Source organism: Aethalodelphis obliquidens, unplaced genomic scaffold (genome assembly GCF_003676395.1).
Source record: "Aethalodelphis obliquidens isolate GAN/ISIS:26980383/991018 unplaced genomic scaffold, ASM367639v1 scaffold63, whole genome shotgun sequence".
Classification (NCBI taxonomy): domain Eukaryota; kingdom Metazoa; phylum Chordata; class Mammalia; order Artiodactyla; family Delphinidae; genus Aethalodelphis; species Aethalodelphis obliquidens.
Window position 1 is genome coordinate 4,356,954 of NW_020838007.1, and position 20,630 is coordinate 4,377,583.

The following is a 20,630-nucleotide window of genomic DNA, read 5'->3' on the forward strand; positions in this document are numbered from 1 at the left end:
CGATGACTGCTCACACGGCCTTCGGGACACCGGCCAGTCTGTGTGGACGTGAAGAGCCGCAGCCTCTCGCTGTGTCGGGGCCGCAGTGTGGATGCCAGGGACGGGAGCACAGCTGTGTGATTCTTCATCTTTTCACCATTTGTTCACTATTTTCAACACAACCCAGCCACTGACTTGTTAAAATGGCCCATTTGCAATGTGGTGAAGACAGATACAATTCTCAGACGGGGTCAGCACTTTGCTTCCCAGCACGTTTGGGAATCGAGGAGCAGATTCTCTGATTGACTTGGTGGAAGAGTTTCTCTAAGACACGTGGTCCTAGTTGATGCCTGACTGTCATGGACTGAGAGACAGGGAAACAATGAATGAACTTCTCAGGGAGCTGGCAGCCACGTGGAACAGACGTGGTGCCCGGAGACCTCTGGGGTTTCCGGGGGCCCTTTCCTCCCATCACACGTGTCCTGCCATGTCACTAAGCCAGAGAGACAGCACAGCAGTTTCCAAAATGAGGTCTGTGGGCCATCCCTGGGGATTCCTGGGACCCTTGCCAGGATCCACAGGCTCGAAACTATTTTTGTAATAATACTTAAGACATTCGCCTTTGGACTATGCTGACAATTGCTCTGATGGTACAAAAGCACCAACCAAGGCAGCAGCACGAACCCCCGCAGCCGTGGTCGTGTCCTTGGCAAACAAAGCAGAAAGGCCAGTTCCACTTGAGAATATTCTTGATGAACCAGGAACAGTCGTTGCTTTTCTTAAATCTCAACCTTGAGGCACATACCTTTTTAATATTCTGAGTGACACGAGGGGAGGTCCCCCTGAAGTGCTGACCCCTCGAGGAGGAGAAGCACTTGGCAGGTGAGCGGCCCAGGTCGACGTGCGAGAACAGCTGACAGACAGTTGGGGTGGCTCAGGTATGGACATTCAGCAGTTACTGGAAAGTGAATGGAGTGGTCCATCGCTTCAAGGCAAACAACTGACAACATTTGTTGCCAGTGATAAAATGAGAACTTTTAGTGAAAATTAGAATATTGGAAGAGTCGGATTTTGTGCAGTACAGCGTGTCAGTATTCAGTGGAGCTGTCTAATCCCTAAAGCACATCACCAGCACGTGCGGTCACAACGTGTGTGTAGGTAGAAGACCCGGTCCGGGTGCAGGATCCTCCAGGGGCTTTACTGATTCCACACACAGCTCAGCTTCGGTTACTTCCCCATCTTGAGTTTGGGAGAGGGTCCCAGGAGAGGATCCACAGTCTGGATGGACTCCTGAGATACTTCTTTCTTTTCCAGCTGCATCGCTGGGTGAAGCCAGAGTTCCTTTAACTACTTCAACCAAAACAATACCTCACAGCAGATTGAATGTGCAAACAGACATGAGAACCCAGCTGTCTTCTTTTGATCCAGACATTAAAGATACTCAAAAGTGTAAAACAACAACACTCTTTTCATTATTTTTTAAAACTACAGCTATTTGAATAAAATTATTTATGTGAACAAGTTTTTTTCCAATTTTTAATGAATTAACAAGTGAATAGTTTTAATGCCTCCATTTTAATTTCTAGCACAATAGATACTGATGGATAGGACCTGCATAAATAAAAACTCTTTGGGACCTTCAGTGATTTTTAAGAAAGTGAATGAGTTCCGACCCAAAAGAGTGGGAGAACCTTTAGCTCAGCAGTTACTTGTTACTGGGGGGAGCCCCAAACCCCTAGCACTAATAGAGCTAAAAGGCATAATCGTGTCATAATTCTTTTGTTGCAGACAATACACAAATCTTAATCCCAGCCCGCACTGCACATCAAATTTTCTTTATTATGAAACTTCAATTTCTTGAAAAGTCAGTACTTTCAGAATTCTGCAGACGTCTCAAAGGGTCCTAGGACTATAAAACCAAGCAGCTAATTCTATTAGAACAAAACACTTGAAAAAATGTAATCAGCTCTTTTGTAGTCACGTGGTTAATGAGTGCTTACTGACTGTCGTGATTAAAAGTTAACATCGGAAACTGGAAAGGGTTATAAAAACAGCACCCTCCAGCTGCGTTATTCATGCCTTTGTATTTTGCATGGCACTTTTAACACACTAGCATGCAGCTAGCTGAAGGGATGGGTATGTGTGTAGTACAACTTTATCGCTGTGTATAAACATCATGATGCTTTCTGCTCACATATTAACGTGCTGTCCTGCATTGCTTTTTGCAGCTTTTATCCATGACTCAAGATGACTACAAACCATCTGATGTTAGTATATCTTTAGAATCCTCATTTTTGCGCATGTCAGTGATATAAAAGGGACATAAATGGAATTAGCCCCTCTGAGTGTATTTTAATGGTCTATAAAATTTCCATACGTTTTAACATAATTTTTTTGCAGAAATTGTATCTGGTTTATTGCTGTTAAAACACTGACTCATAAAACATGAGCTCGCGTATAAACATATAAAATGTTTTTAAACTTTTAAAAAGCCACAGTGGAGGGTTTGCCTGTTCCATGATTTGAATAAGAAGTCTTGCATGTCCATGGACACACACATGTATGTGTGCGTGTATATGTTTATATGTATATGCATAAATGAAAAATTGTAAAGCTGAAGAGAGAAAAAAAGCAGGAAATTGTATTTAGTGTACAGAGTGCTGCAACATGGGAATTGCAAGCTGCAGCATCAGGTAGAGACCTGTGGGGTTGCTGTCTAACCTGAGAATTTGCTAAGTCCTGGGAGCCGCGCAGGGTGTGGGGCAGGCAGGGGGGCCCGGGCAGTGCTCGGGCTGCAGGCCGGGACCCAGGCGAGTCTGGAGTTCCTGTAGCTGGAGGATGGCTGGGGGGAGGGGCCGTGAGCTGAGGCTGGAGAGGAGACAAGAGCAGGTCCTGAAGCCTCAGCAGCCTTTCCAGGCTTCACACTTCATAGCGAGGATGGAGAGGGGGGCACGGCCTGGGGTGCAGCAGAGGTGGGCAAGGTCAGGTTTACCTTGTCCTGTGATGGCTCTGTGGGATGTAGGTTTGGAGGGGGTGAGCAAGACTGTCTTGCTAGTGGGCATCACTGCCGACAGTGCTCGGCCCCCCATCGGCTCTGCACCATCCCGTGTGCCCACCTACCAGAAGGGAAGGAGGCAGGTCCGCACTGGGAACCAGAGCTGCCGTCACAACTGCTTTTGCCCCGCCTCCCCGGCAGGGCCTGTTGGTGACTGTGAATGGCAACCCTGTGGATTACCACACCATCCACCCCAGCCTTCCCCTGGAGAATGGCCCCGCCAAGGCCGACCTGTACTCCACCCCACAGTACCGCTGGGAGCCCGCCGCCGACTCCCCGGGTAAGGAGCCGGATCTGTCTTTGGTTTATCCTCCCGCAGGAGCTCTGAATCTGTCTTTGGTTTATCCTTCATTGGATTTGGTTCTTTTTCCTTTTTTTTTCTAGCAGAGGTTGCTTCCTTCCATGGTCAGTCTGATGAAGCTCATTTCCTTAACTTCTGCCTAGATTTTGCTCCTCCATCTTGCTCTGTGTGGTCTGTCCTTGGGTACAAAATAAGTGGCCTAATTGGGGTAAACTTTGAAAAATAAAAGGTAAAAAATTATTTTAAACAAGCCAACTTGTTTCTAGTGTTAAGACTATGTGCATATGTGTGTTTTACTCTTTCTGTAATTTGATGGCGTAATCACAGCCAATAGTTTTGCTGGTTAGTGGATGATGTCTTCAGAGAGAGCTCTTTTCGTCTAATAAAAAAACCAAGAGCCCCAAAACTTGGATGAGGCCTTTCTCCCTTTTCTCTCAGTTTATTGTGTTGAAAGAAAGCTGCCTTGTTACTGTAGATGACAAATACGTGCTCTGTACTGCTCGGGACGTTTATGTGAAATTCACATATTTGCATAGATTTTTATATAAAATAATCTGTCCCTCTAGAAAAGAAGGAGGGAGAAGATGAGAATGAAGAATTTGAGGAGGAGAAGGCCTATGAGGAGGAAAGGAGTGTCAAAGTCCATGCCATGGTCTCCGTGTTCCAGTTCATCATGAAGCAGAGTTACATCTGTGCCCTTATCGCTATGATGGTGCGTGCCTACGAGAACCCTTAACTTCTGCTTGGATTCTGCCCCTATATCTTGCTCTGTGTCCTGTCCTTGGGCACAGAATTAGTGCTGGAGGGATGGACGGTGCTTGCACCCCGCCGGCTCCAAGCCCCACCACCTCCTCCCGCCAGCACTGATGTCTTCATCTTCCCAATGTCTTGGCAGAGAATGGTCGCTTATGGTAATTTCTCATGGGCCCTTTATATTCTAGATTTCAAAGCCATGTCCTCTGTGCTAGCTAGCCTCCTCCTAAATATTAATACCTTTCTCTCAAATTAGCCTAAGTCAGACTGTCCCCTATTTTGCCGATCTTAAAGGACATATGGGTAGTTTTTCTAAGTGGCATTGAAGGTGTTCACGATTAACAAAGGCCACTTTTATTTCTTTCAGATAATGAGGGTTATAGTCACAGCTTGTCTTAGATTTGAGACTTTATTCCATTTGAGCTGCAGCAAATGTTTACCAATCTAAGCGTCAAGCGCCGAGTCCCCGAGGGCTTCTTCTGGTTGTGAGCTCTCAGTTTACCTGCGTTTCTGCTCACCGCTAGGAACATGCTCATCTCCAGCATCAGAGCTTCAGAAATCGTCCTTGGGACCAGAGACAGGATAGAAAAGAAGGCCAATTTCTGCTCTTCCTAAAAACGAATTTTACTGGGAAAGCTAATTTATTTTGAGAAACTTATTTCACACAAAAGTCTTCAAATTTTGTGGCCAGTAGTGAGATCCCATGGACACCGTAAATGATAAAAAAAGAAAATATTCTATAATTCTAGGGAAAAAAATCACCTAAAGACAGTTTCCCTAGGCTCTCAGTCCAGAGGTCTCCTGAGAAAACCTGTTTGCACGTCAGCTTCAGCTTCTGCAAGGACCATGGCCATGGCTGAGAGCATGGGGAACAGAAAGCTCCTCAAAATTAAAGATGGCTCTTTTGGGGACTGCAAACTCTGTTCTCTAAATAATATGAATTCTGGGCTCTCTGGGTACTTTTTGACACTTTAAAGCTCAATCCCTAATTTACACTACAGCCAAAACTCTATTTGAAAACATCAAATAATTCAGATTCTGAACTCAAAAGAGTATACGTTTCTTCTTCTGTCTCTAAAAAGAAGCCAGAGAAGTTGGTTTCTTTATGTAAAGAAATAGAGCTTAAAAAAAAAAGAAAAACTTGAAATACACATTCAGTTCCTCAGTAGAAAAGAAATCTGTTGTAAAAACAACGCAGGAGAGCAGATCTCTTGTTAAAGACGTGCTCTCGTCTGGTGCCATTTCAGTTGTTTTCATGGAGCCCCAATATTAATGCTTTAAAAGTGCCTGTCTTCCGTGGAAGTTCCCCCGTGGCAGCAGACTTTTAATCACAGACAGAAAGGAGCACGGTCTGTTAGAACTATAGATGTCTTTGTTCAAAAACACAAAGAGCGAAATCTTCACAATTTCTTTTTCTCCCTCTTTCACCCAAACAAGGATAATGTACAGGGGGAAAAATACGCTGGAATTATAATATCTGCGAAGATTACTTTCTTGGGTCCTCCACAAAAAAATGGCCAGGTCAGATCTGAATTTCATCCTGGGATAAAGGCATTAAATATTACCAACCTTTGATAACACTATTTCCAAGGAATACTATCTTCATGAAAATAATTCAGACTTGGTAATAGTTGTCAGTCACTCACTTAATTTTACTAAAAGCAATTTTAATTTCCAGTTTATAATTACCATATGTTTTAACCAACAGTTTTAAATAACTGCATTTAAAAAGCTAGCTCTGCTTTCGGACAGATTTGCACATTGCTGCAAGGAAGTATTTGTTTGTTCTGTGCTGACTTTATTCATTTATCTTATTTATCTCAATACTTATCTGCTTTCCAGAAGCAAAACAGACTTGTAAAACATTTCAGACTTTACGAATAACTCTTGGTAATTCGTGATACTGAAGAATATGACTGATTTCAATTAGCTCCAAATAACAGCTAGAAAATATTTTTAAAGACCTTTTCACAGAAATTTGGTATCCGAGATTATGGTATGAGAGGATAGATTTACTGAAGTTAATGGTTCTCATGAGCCTGATTTTCTAGAATGTTCCAGCAGCTGCCCTTTGAGATATCTTCTGGACCTGTGGGAGTTTGGTGTGAGTGGAAGATGTCTTGCCTCTTGCAGGGCGGAAGGGGAGGCCGGCCTCTCCATTAACCTGGCTTTACTGTTTGCGGTGTGCGGACACCTAACACTCTACCTCCTCCTGGAGATTCCCTGGTTCCTATCATGTCTGTCTTCCCGGCGGGTCTGCTAAGGGTGACCCCTGAAGCCAGCTTGTGTGCTGACCCTGTGGTCCCTGCAGCTTCTGTTTCTGAGCCCAGCTTGGCCACACTCACCCAGCACCCTGAAAAAATAGCCGACCCCAAGCTGGTTTGGAAGAATAAAGGAGAAAGCAGGTTGCTTCTCATTCTGCAAAGCAGGGTGGAAAGGAAGACATTCGGGGCTGGAGGGCAAAGGACGTGGAGTGAAGCCCCCTGCCCGACCCTCTTCCTTCCAGGAAGTCGAGGGCAAGTGCTAGCTCACAGAGGCAGCCTTTCTCCTCGCTGTGTCCCCTGCCGCAGCTGGGATGTCCCTCCATGATTTCACCACAACACCCTCCCTCCATAGTGTGAATGTTACTGACCTTCACCTGCTAGATAACGTCTAACTTAGCAGGGTGGGGCCTGTATGTTGTATTGACCGTCACCGTTTTCTCCTCCTTCCTTCCTGGAGGCGTGGAGCATCACATACCACAGCTGGCTGACGTTCGTGCTGCTGATCTGGTCCTGCACTCTTTGGATGATTCGCAACAGAAGGAAATATGCCATGATCAGCTCTCCATTCATGGTTGTCTACGGAAATCTCCTGCTCATATTACAGTACATATGGAGTTTTGAACTCCCTGAAATTAAAAAGGTCCCGGGATTTTTAGAAAAGAAAGAGCCAGGGGAACTTGCCTCAAAGGTAAGTGAACGGCAGAGCAAGAAAACAAAGCATTCCGACAAAACCACGGTAATCCAAACAAACACATCCAAGCAAAAAAGTACAAAAACACGTTCCAAATATTTGCTGCTGCTTGAAATCATAATGTTTTTCCTAGCCCTCAGGAAAATGTTAATATAAACGTGTGGGCACTTAGAACAATTCCCCCTTCAGCTTTGGGAGAAGAATGGGAATATTAAGGGGTTCTATTTGCTGGCAAGAAATGTTCTTCTTTCCCATCTGTGGAATTCTTCAAAATAAGGACCACTGCAGAAGCAACAGGGATCATGGAGAAATACATCATCTTCTGATTCTTGTGCTGATGTCAGGGAAGGACAGGAAGTCAAGGACTAGCACCTTGAAGGGGACCACTGGTCCAAGTTGGCTTCCAGCCCAGATTGTCCTGTGCATCTTCCCGGGGCATCCCAGGCATGAATGCACCCTGGCACTGGACGGCATGCCAGCGTCCTCGGGAAAGGAGATTTAAAAGCCAGTGACTTTCAGCTGAAATCAAGTGGGTGCCTGACTCTATCTCAAGTGGAAAGGTTCATGTAATTGCTCCCACTGAAATGCAGAGAAGGCGTAGTAGTTGTTGAAATAGGCTTATGCTTCAAAGACTTGATGCTCGTGTTCCTAATTCTCTCCTTTCAGATCCTTTTCACCATTACGTTTTGGCTGTTGCTGAGACAGCACCTCACAGAGCAAAAAGCTCTCCAAGAAAAGGAAGCTCTTCTGTCTGAGGTCAAAATCGGAAGTCAGGAAAATGAAGAAAAAGGTAATTAGTGCGTGAGGTGTGTGACGGGAGGAAGGGCCCCCGAGGACATCCAGGGCGCTCTGCTGCAGACCAGAAGGAGGCCAGGTGTAGACGTGAGCAGATAAATGACCGTGTCCCGGGGCTAAGTCCCCGTCCACAGGAGCTTCAGAGACCCTGTGTCATTTGATCCTCACAAAAGTGACTCCCACTTCAGGGAAGAGAAACTGAAGCTCAGGGAAGTGCACTGGGTTCTCCACGGTCACATTTACTGAGTGTTAGTACCAAGAAAGTGACTCAAATCTTCCAAATTCGAATCCTCTTCTTTTCAAAGACGAATATACCACAAAGTCAAAAATAGAATCTGATGTTTTGATGATCGATCACCTCTGTAGTTTTAGACCTGCTATATGGGTAAAATGAGAGCCTCTCACTCCCTACCTGCCTGGATGTACCAATAAATATCATTTAATGTTAGTAGAACGGCTTGGAGACCACTAGTGATGTGTGTAGCCTTGTCTGAAAAGGATGCCATAAAGGTCCACAGAGGTTGGGCTGGTAACCTTAAGACTAACCCGGTAAGGAGGAGAAAACCAACACACACCAACTCATCCTTTTCTTATAGTTTCTCGTTTAGACCTAACCATGGAGTTACTTTTCAGCAACAAAAGTCTATAAGATTTGAATCTTGACTCTTTGACTTTGGATGTGTCTGTTAATAGAGTGATTAAGTTCACCAGTTACTTTATATAAAGAATAGTTCATTTAAGATCAGCAGTTGCTCTGACCTCTCACCTCACTTGCATTCCCCTCACTCTGTGGATCTCCTGGTCATTTGAATACATTATTTAGATGTATTTAACAGGTTGCCTTAGTAACACAAAAATGAGTCATATATTAGCATATTTTAAAGTAAGACCAAATATAAGCTTTGCATTGCAGTGCATAAAACTATTTTAAACTTAGGTAAATTACAATTATTCTTCAATTCTAATTTAAATTAAGTGATATTTGGCTTTAACTCTTACTTTCTTAGTTCTCTAAAAGCATACTTTTGGTTAAGATTATTACCATTAACCCAAATCCAGTAAAATACTGCTAGGATTGTCTGGAGTCATGTTAACAGTTGGAATTTGAAGTTGTCGTAGTAGTTTTTATTTGTGTTATTGTTGCCTATGTATTTTTCCTCGATCCTGCAATAGTTACAGCAGGATATTACAAGTGGAATAGGTGTCATAAAAAGATTAGTATAAAAGTATTACCAAATGTATTTCTTTAAAACTATATTTCAAGAATTTTAGGAAAATGGACTATAATTAGTTCCATAAATTCTGGCTTGTTTATTAGAACCATCTAAAATTATTTAACTCATATGGTAATGCACGAAATGCGTGCGCTGTGTGGCACTCCCATCACACCGGGCAGAGTGTGGTTCTGGTCCGGGGACCAGCTCCATTGAACAGCATGGTCTTCTCTTTTGAAGATGACGAACAGGACATACAGGTGGATGGGGAGGCCCAGGAGAAGAAGGAAGAAGAGGAGGCAAAGGAGGAGAAGCAGGAGCAGAAGAAGGAGGAGGACGACGACAACGAGCAGGACATCATGAAGGTGCTGGGTAACCTGGTGGTGGCCTTGTTCATCAAGTACTGGATCTACGTCTGTGGAGGCATGTTCTTCTTCGTCAGCTTCGAGGGCAAAATCGTGATGTACAAGATCATCTACATGGTGCTCTTCCTGTTCTGTGTGGCCCTGTATCAGGTGGGTACACAGCTGTCCCTGTTTTTCAATCCTCACATCTGTCCAGGAACGTACGTGAGCTTCTTTCGACAAGACTCTAAGTTACTGTGACCTCGTGAAAACATTGTGTAAAGGGGTCGATGAGATTCAGACATTACACACTAGGAATCCTCAAATGAGAAGTAGCTCCCTTCAGCTTGTGCACTGATTTTAAATGTTAGGTTCTTAAAATGGTGGAGAAGTGGTTAGAGTGGGCATCCTTGTCTTATTCCTGGTCTTAGAAATGTCCATCAACAGAGGAATGGATAAAGAAGATGTGGTACATATACACAATAGAATATTACTCAGCCATAAAAAAAGAACGAAATAATGCCATTTGCAGCAACACGGATGGACCTGGAGATTACCATACTAAGTGAAGTGAGTCAGACAGACAAAGATAAGTACCATATGATATCACTTACATGTGGAATCTAAAATACCACACAAGTGAACTTATTTACAAAACAGAAACAGACCCACAGACGTAGAGAACAAACCAAAGGGGAGGGGGGAGGGATAAATTAGGAGTTTGGTATTAACAGATACACACTGCTATATATAAAATAGATAAACAAGGACCTATGGTATAGCGCAGGGCACTATACCCAGTATTTTGTAATGACATAAAAGAAAAGAATCTGAAAAAATATATATATAGCTAAATCACTTTGCTGTACACCTGAAACCTATACAACATTGTAAATCAACTATACTTCAATAAATAAAATAAACATGACAAAACTGAAGAAAAACAAATGCATGTGTAAAATGAAGTCAGAAAAAATTCATAACTTTTTCAAAAATTATTAATTAAAAAAATAAGTCTGGGGCTTCCCTGGTGGCGCAGTGGTTGAGAGTCCGCCTGCCGATACAGGGGACACGGGTTCGTGCCCCGGTCCGGGAAGATCCCACATGCCGCAGAGCGACTGGGCCCGTGAGCCATGGCCTCTGAGCCTGCGCGTCTGGAGCCTGTGCTCCGCAATGGGAGAGGCCGCAACAGTGAGAGGCCCGCGTATCGAAAAAAAAAAAATAAGTCTGTATCATTAGATTACACTTTTGAATAGTAGTGTAAAAACTGTGGCTGGATAATCTAAAACACTGGATAATATTCGGTTCATTTGTATTTCAGAGTTTGGAATCAGAAAATCATGCGCATGTGCGTGTGTGTCTGTGTGTGTTTACAAATGTATGTATAATGCAGTGAGTGCTTTAGTATTTCATTAATTAGAACATATGAAATGTTATATTGAAATGAGTTAGCCCCTCCACAAATTCCGTGTAACTGATGACGGGTGGGAACCCGATGATGTACACAAGTGTAACAGTAAACATTCCTGCCGGCAACCAAGCAAACAAGTAAAGCAACCTCGATTAACAAGAGGCGATTACCTGTGGAGATGAAAATGTCTCAACTGAGGTCAGTCACACTTTGAAATACCTTTTGAAATTCCGAGTAGATGTTCCCTAATGAAAACCCACAGGTTTTTGGTGGAGAGGGATGCCTCCTCTCTCTGGCGGTCTCACATTTGTATTCATGTGGCATCACTCTGAATTCCAAAATGGAGGCAAGTTCCCCAGCCATGACCACAAGCACAGAATATACCTCCCTGAAAGCCTCCCGTAGACCAGATATAGACCAGACATCATGCCGAAATAAACATTATTAATGATGATGATACAAACATCATTATTTCATCCTCAGAACAACTGGAAAGTAAGTACTCTTGAGGAGGAAACAAGCTCAGGGTAGCAGCTTTGCCCAAGGACACAGCTCACAGCTTCTGGTGGAACCGGATTCCAATCCACAGCCACCCAACCCTACGAGGAACAGAGCCTCAAAAACTAAATATGAACGTGCCTTTGTTTTCAAACATTTGTAAATGGAATCACCTGTCTTCTTTGAATAAAGCAGGTGTTTTTGTGAGTTTTCCTCTGACCGCTTTTTTTTTCTCGTTTGTTGTTCAGGTGCACTATGAGTGGTGGAGACGGATCCTGAAATATTTCTGGATGTCGGTGGTTATCTACACGATGCTGGTGCTCATCTTTATATACACATATCAGTTTGAAAACTTCCCGGGCCTGTGGCAAAACATGACGGGATTGAAAAAAGAAAAGTAAGTAATTGTGGTGGACAGCGGGATGGAACATGACAAACAGCAGGAGGTTGTGAATGTGTGTCGTTCAAAACATCTTTCTGGGAGGTTTTAGTAAAACATGACATCATCACTGGCTATAAGTTCCTCCAGAACTTATAGCCAGTGATGGCTATAAGTTGTAGAAGAATGGTACAGATGAACCGGTTTGCAGGGCAGAAATTGAGACACAGATGTAGAGAACAAACGTATGGACACCAAGGGGGGAAAGTGACGGGGTGGGGGTGGGGGTGGGATGAATTGGGAGATTGGGATGGACATATATACACTAATATGTATAAAATGGATAACTAGTAAGAACCTGCTGTATAAAAAAATAAATTAAATAATATTCAAAAAAAAATAAAGTTTCCTCCAGAAGAGGACTCAGGTCTTGGTCATTTGGGGTTCTTATGACCTTGCCCTGAGCTTTTAGCACATAGTAGGTACTCAATAAATATCAACTGAGAAGTGAATTTTCCGCCCATTATTAATGACATGGCATTTTCTAGTGTCGGTTTCATGTGAAGCACACCTGCCCGGTTCCTCACTGTCATGCTTCCTCCTTTCTTAGCTGGAGCCCAGTTCCTCATCAGTAGGTTCATAAGGTAACACATCAGCGTCTCCTCACTGATGGAGCAGGTGCTAAGATCTAAGGAGTAGTTGGTGCCCCAGGAAAAGTGCTCAGAGACTAGTGATGATGAAATCTTTCTTGTGCATGAAATAGATAGGAGTCTAGACTTTTCTAATTTGCTTCTGTAAACTTCTGAAGTTCGTTTAGAAATCCCACCAGAACTGGGCATAGAACTGAGTATCCTGAGGTGGCCAAGAGGAGAGTTTAAAAGGAGGGTTCACCGTGTAGCTAGACTAATATATCTTTAAGTCAATTCAGCAAATATTTCTTGAGTGCCTCCCCTGGGCCAGACACTCTTCTGTACCTGAAGATGCAACAGGAAGCAAGAGAGACAGAGTCTGAACCCTGTGGAGTTTATAGTCCAGGAGAGGAGACAAACCAAAAACCTACGTAGTGTACAAACAAATCAACTGCGACACGTCTGTGAAGGAAACAGAAACAGGTTGAGGTACTGAAGAATGGGGGACAGTAACTAGAGATGGAATAGTCAGGGCAGGCTTCCCTGAGGAGGCGTCATTTTTTCTTTTGGCTGCGCCACGCAGCATGCAGGGTCTTAGTTCCCCGAGCAGGGACTGAACCCACGCCCTCGGCAGTGAAAGCGCCGAATCTTAACCACTGGACAGCCAGGGAAGTCCCTGAGGAGGTGTCATTTTAAACTCCTGAAGAATAGGAAAGAGCTTGTCTTTAGAAAACTGTGTGAGTTGGGAGCTGGGAGGTGGACGAACATTCCAGAAAAAGAGAGCAGCAAATGCAAAGGGCCTGAGGCAGGGCAAACTTTGGGGTGTGTGTGTGTGTGTGTGTGGAAAGGCAGGAAGTCTGGGCTGTGGGGAGCAAGGGGAGAAGTGGGAAAGGTCAGCTAGGCACCCGGAGGTGCAGGGCTTGTAGGTAGTGATGGTTTGCATCTCATTCATGGTGAAATTTCTAAAAGTCTTTAAAGCACCCTTGACTGGCTGAGGAAAAAGTGATGTGTGTGGAGGCCAAGAATAGACACAGGGGCTTCCCTGGTGGCACAGTGGTTGAGAGTCCGCCTGCCGATGCAGGGGACACGGGTTCGTGCCCTGGTCCGGGAGGATCCCACATGCCGCGGAGCGGCTGGGCCCGTGAGCCATGGCCGCTGAGCCTGCGCGTCCGGAGCCTGGGCTCTGCAACGGGAGAGGCCACAGCAGTGAGAGGCCGCATACCGCAGAAAAAAAAAAAAAAAGAATAGACACAACAGCACGGTCAGCCAGCAGTGGGGGGTCCTGCGAGTGAGGATGGCGGCTCCACCTAGAATAGGAGGTGCTAGAAATGAAAACGAGGACAGATTCAAGGGTCGAAGGAATGCAGATGGTGGGGACCGGAAGGCAAAGAAAGCGTCGGGGGAATGCCCTGATTGGGGCGTTTTGCACGAGGTAGACGGTTGTGCCAGTGAAGAGCAGGGTGGGGAGAGAGGGGTGGAGAACAGCTCAGCTGCTTCAGGAAATGGGGAAATCGGGAATGCTGTCTTGAAAACACTCAATATGAAATCACTGTGAAAACAGCCAACTTCCAGGAGACGTTCGGGTAGGAGAGCCCACCGGGGAAAGCCGTTTTGTCTTGCAGGCTGGAGGACCTCGGCTTAAAACAGTTCACGGTGGCTGAGCTGTTCACGCGCATATTCATCCCCACGTCCTTCTTGCTGGTGTGCATCCTGCACCTGCACTACTTCCACGACCGCTTCCTGGAACTCACGGACCTGAAGTCCATTCCCAGCAAGGAAGACAGCACCATCTACAGGTGAGCCCGTGCAGGAAGCTCTAAGAAGGCAGCCTGGACCCTCCCAACCATCTCACTTAGAATCTCAGCCCTGAACTTGCCATGAGTATCAGCCTGTAAGTGGGGGAAACAATGAGAAAAAATGCGGAATATTTGACGGCTCTTTGTGAAACAGTTGGTAGTGGTTTATGATGGTTCATGCAGTGATCTTGACAGGCACGTGAATTAGTTCAGAGTAGCTGTGTAGACTGGAATTCCTTAGCGGTGGTGATGTGTCTTTTGTGTCCAGGCTGGTGAGGTGTTTTTAGAACATTTACAGAATCTGGCTAATTCGGAGGATGAGTTTTCTGTCGCACTAACAGGCAGAGAAGAAGTCGCTGTGAGTGAGAGCGCAGTGCAGAATTCTACCTTCCGTCTTGGAAGGGGAGAACCTTGGCTAAAAAGAGAGAATCTGCCATCTATGAGTAACCAGAATAAGATTTAAGGAAAGAAAGCGAAGGCAGTGTTTCCTTTCATCAGCTCCCTGCTGTGGTCTGCCCATCAATAAACACAAATTGTTTACAAGTAGCAGATGGATCTGGCTCTCCCTGGCCGTGTGTGCTGAAGCCACAGTGGGTCATCACACATGCCTAGATCTGCTCCATCACGGGGAAATTACAAGCACTCGTCTAATGAACCTTGATACTGATTTTCCTCTCTGCTTCACATAATAGCCTGTGATTCAGTTCCTGGAAAAACACTTGTTAAGTAAATAAGGGAGCAAAGTGCTGTATTCAAAGGAGCACAGATGCCACAGTTGAAAATTCCCCTTAGCTCTTTTTCAAGGGAAACAACGTGTCCATCCAAAGAAGATGCAGCAGTATCTCATCACGCACAGTTTATGAAATATCAAACTGTCTGTGTTGTGCTGTGCTAAGGAGTGGAATTATGGAAAACTGAATTTGTTGCACAGAGTTCCTGTTAAGTATGTAGAACCTGATTTAATTATGTAGGTTCTGGAGAAGGACAGCAGCCTATGTCAAGATGTGTTCTCCCTGTTTGCTCTGGTGTCCTGCCAGCCCATAACCCCCTCGCCTGGCAGGACAGGGAAGGAGGCCAAGCAGTCTGTTCAGTCTGCGACTGGAGCTGGCCCTCCTCTGGCCGCAGCTCAGCCTGAGCACCCCCCTTAACTGTTGCTTTTCCAAGAAAATGTAAAGGGCAAGGCGAGAGTGTATAATGGCAGCCACCTGAATGGTTTAGGAATGCAGGATTTCATTTTTGGTTCTGTGAAAAACAGTTTTCTAGAAACTCGAGGAGTTCAAAGGACTCACTCAAGTTCGGTGTTTTGGGATTTCATGCAAGAGTTTCATGTAAAAGTCCCCCAAGTTTCAACTTGGACCATAAGATACGTATCCCATCTTTTTTGCAGCTCTTTTCCGTTGTAGTATTTTCCTTACTAGCAATTTTCACCTCACGGTAGTTTTAGTCCCTAGAACGCTAGTAAATGGCTACATTAAAATCAAAATGATGAAGAAAAACGTATTTTCGGGGTTGGGATTGACTGTCCCGCTTTGCCTTCTCTGTTCCTGCCCGCTTAGTAGATGCTGGGGGGAAAAAAAAAAAAAAAAAAAAAACTCCCAAATCGGGAATAATCAATGCATTTTATCCCTTAAAGTGATTCCAGTCCTGTTGTTTCTGTGAATAGCCAACTGTCCTTTTTCCTGTTTCGTCTGTCGTTTTTGTGGTTTGTGTAGGCCCTGTAGGCAAACGTCACTTGTGTCTGAAGCAGAATTCATTGTGTTTAGCCTTCCACAATTTATAAAGTTAGCATTATGCAAGTGTTTTATGATATACCTTATGTGAAACTATTATTAGTTCTAGGTAGGCATCCTCAGGAATATCATTTCCCTTATATACTGATAAAATATATAATATAACATAATCGCAATGTAATTATTATATAATATATACTTAGTAAGGTACTAAGTATCCACTCCTTATTTAAATGTCCGTCACTGCAGTTTGTCCATAATTTGTTTTAGAAAGTACTGTGATGCATATAGAAATAGAATGAGTTTTTTCTGTCTTCAGTTTTAGAACACCTCAGAAAACAGTATGTTGAATATGGACATTTAGGAGGATTTTCTTCTTTTAATTCTGGGGAAGGAGCAAGAATTAATGTTTTCCGTGGTATTTTATCTGATAAATGCGTTCTGGACATGTAAACCTTACAGATTCCTGACAAGGTGTGTGACTGGGGGGGAGGGAGGGAGAGACTGTTACCGTCCGGCGATTTCCCGACTCTGGTTTCTCTGCTGCCGAATCTCGCTGTCTGGACCCTCCTCCAGTGCATGAAGCATGTCGGTGACACATGTGGTGGTGCAGAGCTTACGGGACATCAGCTCCTCCTCTCTGGCTAACACTCTCCTCTTTCTCTCTCCAACTGTCCCCCGCTGCCACCGCCTGCTTCCTTGTGCCCCCGCGTAGCCATGCCAAGGTCAATGGGCGCGTGTATCTGATAATAAATAGGTGGGTACCTCGACGTTTTCTCTCTCGGTTTCCTTTTTGTTAATGGTCTCTGGGAGTGTTAAACGCTTCGTTAGCTTGTAAGTGGAAAATGGCATCATCAGACAGTGGGCGTGGCCTGCAGGTGCGCTGGATGTCTTTTGCAAACCCAGCCATTCGGCGTTTGGACCGAACGGTGCTGCCGAGCGGACTTGGAGGTGGCCGCGGGTCTTCAGCTGGCCCTCGGCGTTGGCCTGGCTCAGCCGCAAGCCCCACTGACGTCACCCTTGGTAACGTTGGTTCCCGGCTAGCCTGCGAGCCCACCTCCCTCTTGAACACGTGATGGAGAGTTCAGCTCAAGAACCAGCTCCTCCACAGACCTGCCCAACACTGCCGGCTCCCCGCTGAGCGGAACTGCCCTTGCTCTGAATTCCCGGGGCACTTTCTCATCGCTGTCCCCCGACACTGGCCTTCAGCCCCTATCTGTCTGGCTGTCTTGTCTCCCCTGCTCGAGGCCTCCACCCCGCAGGCCCGGAGTCCCTGTAAAATCCATCTCACTTACCGTGGAGGCTTAACCATTAGTGGACCCTCAGTAGATATTCCTGAATGAAGTGACAATGGTCACAACAATCTATGGTTAAGAGAAAATTAAAGCATCAGTTTCTTCAAATATACGTCTACTTGAAAGAGCAACGTATTGGAGGACGGTATTTTACATGACCCAACTTCACAATATATTTGCTTTCTGCCAAAAAGGCAAAGCTGGGCAGTACCTTAGAAGCATAGCACCCAGCTGGGGAGATAAGCCATGCAGGTGACCACACATAATAAAGAGTGAGCTTTGACATGTGCCATGTGTAGAGTTATCCTCAAGTGCCCTAAGAGTTCAGAGAAAAGAGCCTTTGGGGTCTGCTTTGCCAAAACTCTTCTTACCTTATCAAGTAGGTGAATTAAAATGCCCACTCCCATAACTTCGTGTCATTAGTAATCAAGTCAGTAATTTAGGTAATAGAAACATGTATTTTGCAAGAAATCCACTTAACAAAATAACCCTGGGAAAGATTTGTTGGTTTTCTAGTCGTTATCTTAAGTAACATCCCAAGGCTGACAACCAAATAGCAAACCCTAGGAGGCAGAACTTCTAGAAGGAGGTGTAAAAACTTAGCGCACCGTGTGCAGATCTCTGCAGAAGAGGAAGGAGGCTGGGCTTGCTCCCTTTGGGGCCGGTTTTGTGGACAGCCTGAGAGAGAAAAGTCAACCTCAGGTTTTTAGCTGCCAGGAAGAGAAGTAAGACAGAGACTCGAACTAGAAATCTCGAGCAGCTGCATCAATCTTATCCCTCTAAACATAAGAAAGCACAATCTCTGTCTCTCTCCCTCAGTGTTTCTCATAAAGTATTGACCATTTGCTTTAAGAGGAGGTGGCTGGGGCACCCAAGAGGTCAGGAATTGGTTTGATGGGCTCTGATGGCTGATACACTTGGCCTTCCGTATCCGCGGGTTCTGCATGCATGGATTCAACCAATTACAGATCAAAAATATGTGAAAAGAAAAAAAATTCCAGAAAGTTCCCCAAAGCAAAACTTGAATTTGCTGTGAGCAAGCTACTATTTGCATGGCATTCACATAGTATTAGGTATTGTAGGTCATCTAGAAATGATTTAAAGTATACAGGAGGATGTGCATAGGTTATATGAAAATACTACACCATTTTATATAAGGGACTTGAGCATCCGTGGATTTTGATATCTTCGGGGGTCCTGGAACCACTCCACCATGGATACCGAGGGACGACTACAAGTTTTGGTCCCCGTTGTCCCTGACTTTTCTCTTGAGAGAAAGCCTATGCCCATTACCCCAAGTCACAAGGCCAGTGAATTCACTCAGGAGTTCTTAGAATGATCTAGATGCAAAGTCATCTAAAATAATTTAAAACTTGAAGCATTCTACCATTAGGTCAGTCTTCTTTCCAGTGGAATCTCTCATTTTTGTCTGAATGCTAACATTTTAAGAAAGGCCAGAGTTCTGCCTTAAGGGACACGTGACCTAACAAACCCATCCCTCTCTGGACAATGTGTGCCTCTGAAAGGCTGCACGTGAAGTGTGTCCAATGATAGGGTGAACCTTTTATTTAAGTAAATAAGCTTTCCATCTCCCAAAATTTATTTCTGTACGCTCAATGCTGTTTTATAAGGAGAATAATGTGTTTGTAAACATGAGTTCCAGTGAAAGAGGGGACATAGCTACATTTGACTTCTGCGTCGATTACAATTTAGACTTGACCTTACGAGGCGTGAGGTGGCGGGTGTGTTTAGGGCAGTGGGTGACTGGTAAAATTTTGATGATGTGAAAAATTGCAGGAAGTTCCAGCTGAATCTGTAAACAGACTGATTTAGAAGAGTTTAACAGGAGTAATGATTATTTCTCCCGCATATACACAAACCAGAGCCATTATACCCAATCTTGCCTAGTAGATTATTTTTGGAGGAATTACTACCACACAGAGTTAAGATGTGACATTAAATTGAATTAAATTAAATCAACTGCTCATCTTTGAATACAGTTTTCTCAAAGTGCTTAGGAGTTCCAGAATACAATCTTAAAGAGTTTTAAAACTTCTACTTTAAATATTACTTATAAATAGTACACATTTGCAAGAAAGTTCCTTTTTTCTAATAGTCTAATGAATGGGTTGAGTGCAGTTTACCTTGCAGTAGTTATAAATAAATAGAATTTAGGCCTTAGGGGATTTTAGCGTAGTAGAATTTCCATTTTCTTTATTGGAAAGTAGCTTAATATGTGGCTTTTCAAAGTCAACTCCTAGTACAGACTTAAACCTCTTCAACCCTCCATAATTTGTTTCTTTGGTTTCAAATTTGAATGCCTCTCCAGTGTATAGAATTCACTCAGCAAACACTCAGGGAATGATAGTGTACACCAAGCAGAGGGAGGTGAGCAGAGTGAGACTGGATTTCTGTCCTCAAGGAGAGAATAAAATGATGTGGACACAAATTGAGAAATGCACACGTTGACTTACAGAGCTGCGGAAGCATGAAAGAGAGAGGGTGGGTGAATAAACAGACAAAAGTCACCTACTCTGTTGGAATGCAAGAGGAGAGAACCGTCGTGGCTAAGAAATAGAGGATTAAGCTCAGAGCTTGGATCATCATAAAAGCAAGACCAGAGTTACAGGCGAGGTCAAGAAAATGCAGAAGAGAAGGAAATGGGCTCCCTGAGGGGAAAGACAGGCAAAACGGTGGGATTTAAGGAAGCTGGGGCGGGGTCCGGGAGAATCTGGTTCATCAGCTGGTCGGTTTGGATCCCAAAGTGGAAATCATCCACCAGTGATGGGATAATCCACACGTGAGGATCAGCAGAGAATTACAAGCATCCTAAGTTCCTTTGCTGGAAGTTTCAGGGAATGTTTTTTTCACTAGAGGGTGGTTTTTAATTTAGTCTTTGAAAAATCAGGATCCCTTTTTAAAATTAGTTAGGGGGAGGTACGTATCTAAGTTAAGGTACACAGGCTTTCCTGGGGAATCGATACAGCCGTCCGTGACAGCAAAGGGGCAGCCAGTTCTGCCTCGACCCTGCCCTGGGCAGTCGGACCCCAGCCCTGCAGCAACCCACCCGATCTGGCCACATGGCGGAGGGAGGTGATGGTGGCCATAAGAGGCCCTGGGCATTGAGACTATCAGAGACGGATTCTCGAGGGAGAAACGTTTGCACTGTTCTCTGAATGGCCATTTTAACACACAAGCCATTAAGGAATATGCTGATGACAGAATTAGAGTCCAAATTGAGCGCCCACCCCAGCAACCTGTGCTATGTGGTCCCACACGAAGGTGTGTCCTGATTCTGCCTCTTCCTTAGCATGAACTGATGATGCGGATTATCAAAAAGTATATGCAAATCTGTCATTAGCAGATGGTTCTTTACTCTAAAAATGTTCCTGTGTACTAAGCACCGTGTTAAGCACTTAACGGAAATCACCTCCATTTTCACAACATTCCAGGAAGTGGGCACTGTTATTCCATTTCACAGATCAGCAAACTGAGA

General features: G+C 44.4%; 2 protein-coding genes across 2 annotated transcripts in view; both read left to right on the forward strand.

The window, feature by feature from the left end:
- The window catches only part of LOC113610434 (piezo-type mechanosensitive ion channel component 2-like), a 50,116-nt gene extending 46,045 nt beyond the window's left edge, over window positions 1-4,071 (forward strand). The window contains exons 6-8 of the mRNA XM_027088578.1: window positions 2,208-2,246; window positions 3,176-3,314; window positions 3,902-4,071. Coding sequence (XP_026944379.1) covers window positions 2,208-2,246; window positions 3,176-3,314; window positions 3,902-4,071 — 348 coding nt within the window. The remainder of the gene's footprint in view (window positions 1-2,207; window positions 2,247-3,175; window positions 3,315-3,901) is intronic.
- Window positions 4,072-6,902: 2,831 nt separating this feature from the next.
- LOC113610435 (piezo-type mechanosensitive ion channel component 2) overlaps window positions 6,903-20,630 on the forward strand; it is a 100,761-nt gene continuing 87,033 nt past the window's right edge. The window contains exons 1-5 of the mRNA XM_027088579.1: window positions 6,903-7,040; window positions 7,710-7,833; window positions 9,293-9,567; window positions 11,554-11,702; window positions 13,936-14,109. Coding sequence (XP_026944380.1) covers window positions 6,903-7,040; window positions 7,710-7,833; window positions 9,293-9,567; window positions 11,554-11,702; window positions 13,936-14,109 — 860 coding nt within the window. The remainder of the gene's footprint in view (window positions 7,041-7,709; window positions 7,834-9,292; window positions 9,568-11,553; window positions 11,703-13,935; window positions 14,110-20,630) is intronic.